Below are 9,902 nucleotides of genomic sequence, written 5' to 3'. Positions count from 1 at the left end.
AATCAATTTCATGTGCCTAGTTGTCAGTAACATTGTAGTCTAGAGGTTATTTTTCCTAGGTTCAGGGATTTTTTTCCGGGTATTTTTATTTCGCAATTCACTGTTTCTATACTTAAGTTTAGTGCATGTTCATTAAAATTATGTATAATAATCTTAACAATAAACCGACATAAATCGTTTTCTTCAAACAAATACAGCCATATACAGCTAATGATATTTACCATATTTATCATAGATTATAGAAAATATAAAATAATTGTAAGGTTTAAATAAAAATTAGATAATTACATTTCCCCCCTCCCCCCCTCCAAAAAAAAGTAAGAAATACAGTTAAATTTTTAAAAATGTATTAATATTTTGAAACAAATGAATAATTTATTTTGCGGGGGCTATTACAAGTTTTGGGGGGGCTAAGCCCCTCCAGCCCCCCCCTAGTTGCGCTTATGACCATGGATATAACTAGGATGATGATGCAGTTTTGGGACGCGCTATAATGGTTAGGTTATCATACGATGTGACATGTGTAATATAAGCTATAAAGAATCTAATCAAATTTATCTAGTTTATTATAATATAAGATAATTTTCCCGCCGATTTTGTCTGGGGGTCTTTTTCCAGGACTTTTTTTCCTAATACTTATACTAATACTATTACTAATACTCAGTGGTCGGGACGCTACTGTTTTTTTGTAGCACGCTAACGCTACTGCTACTTTTTTTTAAATGTAGTGTGCTATTTCTAACGCTATTGTTTAAATGTAGCGCGCTACTTTATCGCTACATTTTTTTCAAAAATTTTTTTGATTTATTTAGATATTCACTTGAATACATGGTCATTATTTGTTAATGCCTACCACTATTTTCTTGTAATTTCAGGAGGCAGGTTTATACAATGTATCTCATGTATTTTTGTAACAAAACTCAAAACAGATAATCATTTTATTGAAAATTACCAATTAGTAGTTTGTACTGATTAGACATTCGGTAACTGGGAGAAAGAATTTCATACAGCAAGGGGATTAGTGATTACAATGAATTTTGATTTGCTAAACATTTTTTAAAAAGTTGATGGCAAGCATGGATCTAGAACATCTTACGCTACGCTGTATAGTGTAAGTGTCAAGTGGACCTTGTCGCAGTGTAGGTCATTGTGATAGAAGTTTTAAATCTGAATTCCATGATACATAGAATCTAAAATACTGTTTTTTACATATAAAATTTAATACTTAAAAGAAACACAGAAAACGCTGAATGCCAAAAATAAAAATAAAAATAATGATAATAAAATACTAATATATTAATTATTATTTATGGTTCTGTATTCAATAATATAAAATATAACATTGTAATAATACTCTTATGATTATAGTCTTATCTATGATTACTGATTAGTGTGGTACGGATTAAACCCGAAAAATTCAAAAATAAACTCATCTAGTCATCTTAATTAAATAAATAAATCAATATGAGTGTACTTATGTGCCTTAGTAACCAACGGGTAGCGTAGGACGCAGTACGCCTGTCTTAATTAGTCTGTTAATTTGTTAAATGTTAAAGTCACTGTTTCACATCAGTTAAATTGTATTGTTTTTAATAAAGTATTAATCGTAATCTAATGGGTATGTAACCTTACCTAACCTAATGGGTATGTAAAGTATATTAATATTTTAAAATGCTGATAACTCACTTAGAAATTAAAATATCGTAAAAAGCCAACGAGAGAACACAGATAATATTGTTATCAAAGGTTTAAAAATAGGTTAATTCACTCAAATATCAAAACTGACAATAGCCTATTGAAACTAGCGAACGAAAATGTTCTATCTCGTACGTGTTTAAGAAAGAGATAACATGGGCGCGACGTCCTCTTAATCCCTGTAGCACCAAGCACCTGCACGGCTGCACAATAATAATTAGTACCATTGACGACTTTTAAAATAATATGTCATAGGTGCTAGGTAGGCAAGTTATATAATTTATAATTGCATTGCCCATTTCTAATTTGTCAAGTATGTAATGTGTTATGGTAATTTCTAATTATTGTTATAATGTTACATTTCACAAAATTAAACCATATCAATTAGGACGCTTAAATTCGTTAATTGTTGTTTTATTGTCTCTATTCTACAAGGCCTAAATTGATGTTCCGCGTATTTCCCGATAAAGTTTTGTGGTTTCTGCTATTATGGTAAATTTAATTATCATCAATTTAACCACAAAAGCGTGTTATAAGTATTTTCAATTTTTTATATTGTATCAAATTATAACTACTTACCTAGGTTAATAATTAAAATATTGAAAAAACCAACGATATAAAAGGTAAATTTACTTTTACATTAAAATATGCTTTCTTAATTATATTTGATTTTCTGTACTTATAGTTCATTCTTATTTGTATTGTGTAGTACCTAATCCTTAAATACGCTATGAAACCGATCTTGTAACCTCTTAATATGTCGGTGAAAACTTTTATTTTAGAAGTTAGGAAAATAAAATACTACTGACTACTGAGAAACACAATATAAAAAGCCTCCTATAGTCCTATGTATCTTCACGTAATAAGTAGTAGGTACACATTTTACATTTTTACTTTGGCATTTTTATTGAAATAAAAACACATACACGAGTCTACATATCACTACGTTTACAAATCCGCAACTGAAGTATTAAACGTTTCTAAATCCCTAAAAAGGCTAAAACCTACGAAACATACCTATATAAAATATACGACTGCGATAAAATGACAAACCAATAACGCGATTGCTAAGTTCATCGCTGTGATTCCGACTAATGACTTACGAGTTCCGACAAACAGTTCGTCTGTGCAAAACCTGAAATTGAATGATTTAAAATATGTGTGATAACGTAAAAAAAAATATAACGTTTATAATGTATGTATACTCTGTTCAAAATGAGATCATTACTCGGTGGCCTAGTTGTGCGCATGGGCGTGGCTTTGTTCCGTGGCAGTGACCAACGCGTCGCCGTAGTGGGGACGGCGTCTGACCATATGTCTGACCGCCGCCCGACGAAAACTGGTCGCCGCGCAATAATGATCTCATTTTGAACAGAGTATAAGAATGTATGAAATATAAAGTTCTAAGGATCAGATCTTATGCTATTTATTTATTTATTCCAGGAATCACAGAATTTTTTTAATTTTAAAAATTAAACTACTTATATTTTTTTTACACTACATAATATATAATATACAATATATATATATATCACTAGGGCTCGGATGTTTATGAAATTGCATATTTTTTTCTATTTGTCTAATTTAATGCTAACCTGAATACAAATTGTATTCATGTTCTACTGAATCAAATAATACTATTTTTATTTTGCATATTTTTGCATATTTAATGGTTTTGTATTTTAATTGCATATTTTGGGATTTTAAAAACAAAATTGCTTATTTCAGTACATTTTTTTTTAAAAAACAATTAAAATTAACGAACTACAAAATTAACTACACAATTTTTATATAAAAGTTAGTACAATCTACAACGCATTGACGTAAAATATAAATGTTTATTATCGACTTATCGTGTTTGTTGTTCGAGACTATTGTACTTTATGAAATAAGATAACGTATACCTATAGCAATTATAGAATATTGTATACGGCGACAACCTGACAACGTTAATACGTTATGCACGACTTTAATCACCGTGTCAGTCAAAACGTGTATTATATTTTTCCACGGTTGGTTTTAGTTTTATTTAAAAATGCCGAAAGTCAAGTCATCCTGTTCAATACGTCTTAAACATTTTGTCAACGAGTTTGGGAATGATATTTTTTCAACGGATGGCTTGGTTTTATATTGTAAGGTGTGTGAAACTAAATATTTGATCAATCAATGTTTCTTCTATGGCCTGCAGGCATTCGTCAAGATTATGTTCATTTATTTGTCACTGATGCTGCACCATACATGATTAAAGCTGCGAATTCGTTAAAAGCACTTTATTCGAAAAAGGTGCATGTCACCTGTCTTGCACATGTGCATCATACAGTAGCAGAAACAATTCATGGAAAATTCGATAATGTAGACGGACTTGTGTCAAATGTTAAAAAAAGTTTTTTTGAAAGCCCCAACACGCATATTTTATAATTTTTAGCGCATATTATGTTTGCATATTTCGTAATTTTTTAGTGCATAAATGCATGCATATTACAGTAGTTTTAAGTGCATAAACATCCGAGCCCTATATATCACTCTTACTTTATACCCTACATTTTTTATACATAATGGTTGTTAAACTATTTTATTATATATAATCATTTAAATACCTACTTATTATACATTTATACTCATTGGAAACGCGAGGAAAAGCCGAGTTACATCGATCACGTTCTCCACAATACATACATTATAATATATTATATTATTACAATAATACAATAACGCGTTATATTTAAATATAATGAAAACATTGGTGACCAACCTTTTTTTACCGAGGGCTTTAAAAAAAAAATCCTCGGTGGGCCAAGAATTTTTAACTTTTTCTTTTCTTTTAATTTAGTATAATATTTTATTGTAGGCACATATTAATACTTAATACACTGATAAGTTCAATTATTTATTAGATATACAATTTATATGTCATATATAGTTATTATAAAATTAAATATAAAGTATAAACACATCTTTATTTTTTTTAATGTGAGTGTTAGTTTTTGTTCACACCAAACATTAATTTTAGACAAGATTTAGATGGGAATAAAAATGAAAAAAATTATTTGGCAGGCTGGTTTGAAAAAAATATCGCTGGCCGTGCTTGGTCACCACTAGTATAAAATATTTCGAATTATTAGAATGTTTTCAGTTTAATATTTGTTCGATAATCATCAATTCATAATTCACATATTTTATAACCGTATATAGATAAATATGTATATATAGCACCACGACGTAATCCTATTTCATTGAATTATATTATAAAATTGTTAACATAAAACACATATCGTCCCGGATCAAAAAGTGATGACAATTCATTGAAATACGCCTATCTACAGTGTTCATAAGGGTTTGTAATATGTACATAATATTTAAACTAGAGAGAAACGGAAAACGATAGAAATATCGGTATTAATCGCGTAAACCTACGCTGCATAGTGCCGTACGTGACTTCGTAGTCAGCAACAAACGCGAAGATGATGAAAAAAAAAAAGGAATTTAACACGAACGTTTTAGGGTCGAATTGCCAAGTCGAATTGCTAAGTATATTATGAACGTATGGGTACCACACCCGCCGTTATACATATGTGACATGTTTCTACGAATTATTAGAGAGTGGCCCATCGCGTCCAAGGGCCAATAACAGACCTGTGCGGGATGTTTTAACGAGCATTACAATACGAGTACTACTATATGCCTATAAAAACTACGGACAATGGAATTATTCGGTGGTGGGTTCGCTCTGCAGTGTCCGTTCTGAGTCAGTAGTTGTACCGTACACAATAACGAGTGCCAAATTCCAAAAATATTTTCGGATAAAATACGGCTCGGTTGAAATATTTTCTGTCATTTTACGCTATAATATATACAATTATTCTATAATTCCACTCCTACAAGGTACAAGGTAATATATTTAGGTAGGTGGCCCATCTGACATTGGGCCACCTAGTTAATATTTTCTGACTACGTGCCTGTTTGCAGTAGAATCATAACTAAGAAACAAAATGTTTACTATATAAAAAGGAGAACTTTGGCTGTGTAATATAATTTTTATTTTTTTGATATTACCTATGCGAAAAAACTTCTTACTGTTGCAAAATCCATTGTTGTTTGTGTTTTTCAAACTTTAATAACTTTTTTGTAGTTCGATATCGAAAAAATTAAAAAACAATTTGCACAGCCAAAGTTCTCCTTTTTATGTGATGAAAACCCGCAAATGATGTATTATACTTATCACAAATATTTATATATTTTTATTTTTCATTTATTGTCCTCATGTGTTTATAAAAACCTGATCTTGAATTGTATTATTGTACTCCACAAGTGGTAGGTACACATAAACATAATTAATCACAGTCGTTATGATATGAGAAACAATTAGGAAAAAAGCAGAAAATGTGTATATTGACTATAGTCATAAGTTATGACTCATAACAATCTGAATACACTGAATGAAATTGTTAATTACACATTTTTATTACTTTCATATTTTCCCACACTTCAAAATTCAAGATATCATAGTTTAATCTGGTATATTATAAGGAACGCCCCTCTATATTACTCTATGGGTTGCCCATCGACCCATTAGAAAAATATTATCACACGGCATTTAAATGGAAAAGTCACGTGATCTACGGGGTCCCCCACATACAACGCTCTTATTTAATTGTAAAATGGTCCACTAGAAGCGCTAACATCGGGGGTACGATTTAAATCCAATGCCGTCTTATCATAGCTCATTGGGCAACCATACTACCTTAAATCGTGCTTAAACACTAGTACCCTGTATGCATAAATATTTTGCCGCAGTATTATATACGGACACATACCTACAATACCTGTGGAGATCCATTCGACCTTTTTTCATCGTCAAAGATAGTTTTTGTTTATCTTGGGGTTTTGTACATAGGTAGTTTGTTAGGTTAGACATTGTGCATTTGCCAAACACGCTGTTGATTCGTAAGTACTGAACATAGGTGTCTTCATAATTGATGATAGTCTGATTAAGAGTTTGTCTTTGATTGATACAGTTATTCCGAACATTATAGCCAGACAACAGAGCCCTGCTACTAGCACTGAAACAATGAGTGATAAACTGAATAGCAATATTGAAATACCTGCTAAAAAAGCTACTATTCTCACGGGTCATAGATCTGCAGCTTTGGTTTGTGAGTGGAATCCAACCGTTGATTTACTTGCTTCTGGGTAATTATATAATTAAAACACATTTTATTACATTATAATTTTTACTTAACAATTTTAAATTGTGTATTAGATACCTAATAATATATTCATCAATAGGCACTATACATTTTTAAACCCTAGGTCCAAGGGTCATCTTGCATTTAATATTTTTTTATTTTAAACGTAAAACAATTTTAATTTATAGATCAAGAGATGGTACAGCGCGTATTTGGTATATGGCGGACAAGGGTTGTACTTCAACATTTATATTGAGACATTATATTCAAAATGAAATAACTGCTGTAGTACCCAGAAATAAAGATGTAATTTCCCTTGCTTGGAATGTAAGTAACTTATTTTATACATTTTAAATAAATATTTTGTTTTGTTACTAAAAGTTATTATTTATGTTTAGTGTGCTGGAACATTATTAGCCACAGCTTCATATGATGGTTATGGTCGAATTTGGAAAAGAGATGGCAATATATCAAGCATTCTTAGTCAACATATAGGTCCAATTTTTGCTTTAAAATGGAATAAAAGAGGAAATTATATACTCAGTGCCGGATTTGATAAGGTAAATAATCTTATTTTTCATCCATTCTATTATTGATTTATGATTTCTCGTTTGTTTATATTAGACTACTATTATTTGGGATGCTGCATCAGGCCAGTGCAATCAGCAATTTGCATTCCATATGGCACCAGTAACTGATGTAGATTGGCAATCAAACAGAAGTTTTGCATCATGCAGTGCTGATACATTTATTCATGTTTGTCGTTTAGGTGTTGATCAACCATTAAAAACATTCAAAGGGCATATGGTAAGTTATTACTTAATAGGATGTTTCTCTCTAGCCCATGAACAACATAGACAAAACTCATATACCTACGTAAAATGGTTTTTTTTTTTATGTTTTTGTGTCTCATGTCTTATGTCTAATAAGTAAAATGAGTAAAATGAGTAAAATTATAGGGGATAATATTTTTGAGGGTTTGACATATTATAGATTTTATATTTTATTGTTATCTGACTTAAAAATAAAAATTTACACTTCAATAATGTTTAAGTTTTTCTGAGATCATATTTAGACAAATCGATATGTCATACTCTCGAAAACATTATTCTCTTATGTTTTTGTAATGGGTGATTTTACTCTAAGATTACTCGAAAACATGTTTCTGCTTAAATGTGTTTTGTCTACGTTGCGCATGGGTCAGAGAGAAAAAAACAAACAGTGCGCTGACATTCTTTTAAGGGATTCCATCCGGTGATTTTCTCTATTTGTCTTACATGAGTATAACATAGGATTTTGACATGTGCTTTGCCAAACATACCAATTGATCAAATGAAGTGATAAGAATTATAAAAACAGATTTAAATTTGTTTCAAGTCTACTTGAAATCAACATCACACATTTTTGATATTATTCCCCAAATTCCTAAAAACATTATACTAAAAAAGGGTAATTAACAAATTGTCTTATTTCAATTTTAAAGGAAGTTAAAATCAAAAATGTGTAGAAGTTGATTTCAAGTAGACTTGATGAAAAATTCAAACCTGTTTTAAGAATTATTATCTCTTCATTACATCAATTAGTAGGTATCTATTATTTATTGTATAGTATTAAGGCACCATAATTTTTTCCCGTTTAAAAACAACAAATATTGAGTTATTAAAAAATGAAATACATTTTAGAATGAAGTTAATGCAATTAAATGGAATCCCCAAGGAAATCTATTAGCTTCTTGTTCAGATGACATGACTTTGAAGATTTGGTCTATGAAACTAGATAACTGTGTGCATGACTTACAAGGACATAACAAAGAAATATTTTCAATCAAATGGAGTCCAACCGGTCCAAAAACCGCCAATCCAAACATGAATATAATACTTGCTAGGTAAGTACAATAATGAATTTATGTCATAGCAAGACCGTTAATAATTAATATTTATTATTTACTATAAATATTACCAGTGCATCACTTGATTCAACTGTACGTTTGTGGGATATTGAGCGAGGTGCATGCATACAAACTCTGATCAAGCATATTGGACCTGTCTGCAGTATAGCCTTCTCACCCGATGGAAAGTTTTTGGCATCTGGCGGTTTTGATAAATGTGTTCACATATGGTCAACACAAGTAAATATGTATTATTTATATAAAAATATGAGAAAAAATAAAAAAAATATATTTAAACAAGAGTCAACTTCCATTTTGTTTTTGGATAAAATAATAATTCTGCTATTCTCATTTCAGAGTCATCAATTAGTTCATAGTTATAAAGGAACAGGTGGTATTTTTGAAGTTTGTTGGAATTCTAAGGGTGACAAAATTGGGGCAAGTGCACATGATGGAAGAGTAAGTATAACTTAATATATCCTTAATAAATCCAGTTACCGATTTATATAATTCTGAACTATCCTGGTATTGTTAAACGTAACTAGTATATACTACAAGTTAAAACAATAAATTAAGACAACAAGTGTTCAGGATAAATTTATTTTAATTTTTGTTTTTGCAGGTATTTGTGTTGGATCAACGAAAACTATAATTATTCTGACAAATATTATTTTAACTATTCAGTTTTTTATTGTCATTTTTTTACCGAAATATTGATTTATATATACATTTATAATTCTTGTCAATAAAAACTTACACTCAGATGTATGTAATAAAATATAAAAATAAATTAAGTATAAAATAATAATAATCATATAACAAAAAATAAATAAATTTTGACAATTTGGAGTTTTGTTAATACATGTACACTGAATCAAATATACTCAACTTTGTATACCATAAAATAATTGTATATTTTATTTTATCTATGATAGGTATGACTTTATGATAGTGGTTACTGGTTAAGCAAATTTAATATTATTTTTATGTTCTAAGATGTAATTATATTTTCTGTCTAATGACAACTCACATACTATATTTCTTGTTACTTGTTGCTTCCAAAAGAAAATTGTTATAAGAAAGTATTATATCATAATTTTTCACCCAATATTAATCAATATAAATTTAAATTT

At 29.8% G+C, this 9,902-nt stretch overlaps 1 protein-coding gene across 1 annotated transcript; it reads left to right on the top strand.

Annotated features, from left to right (window-relative positions):
- Positions 1-3,730: 3,730 nt before the first annotated feature.
- Positions 3,731-9,421, top strand: LOC100163491 (F-box-like/WD repeat-containing protein ebi). The gene is made up of 10 exons (XM_029485373.1): positions 3,731-3,827; positions 3,884-4,078; positions 6,657-6,885; positions 7,070-7,208; positions 7,280-7,441; positions 7,506-7,688; positions 8,564-8,766; positions 8,844-9,009; positions 9,127-9,228; positions 9,392-9,421. The coding sequence occupies exons 1-10, from the start codon at positions 3,731-3,733 to the stop codon at positions 9,419-9,421; spliced, it is 1,506 nt and encodes a 501-aa protein (XP_029341233.1).
- Positions 9,422-9,902: the final 481 nt, after the last annotated feature.

Source organism: Acyrthosiphon pisum, chromosome X (assembly GCF_005508785.2).
Source record: "Acyrthosiphon pisum isolate AL4f chromosome X, pea_aphid_22Mar2018_4r6ur, whole genome shotgun sequence".
Lineage (NCBI taxonomy): Eukaryota > Metazoa > Arthropoda > Insecta > Hemiptera > Aphididae > Acyrthosiphon > Acyrthosiphon pisum.
This window is presented reverse-complemented; position numbering and strand designations above follow the sequence as displayed.

Coding starts and splice junctions, on each gene's coding strand:
- LOC100163491 (XM_029485373.1), top strand. CDS start 3,731: ATGCCGAAAGTCAAGTCATCCTGTTCAATACGTCTTAAACATTTTGTC. Junction 7,689..8,563: donor AAACATTCAAAGGGCATATG/GTAAGTTATTAC, acceptor AATACATTTTAG/AATGAAGTTAATGCAATTAA. Junction 9,010..9,126: donor TTCACATATGGTCAACACAA/GTAAATATGTAT, acceptor TTCTCATTTCAG/AGTCATCAATTAGTTCATAG.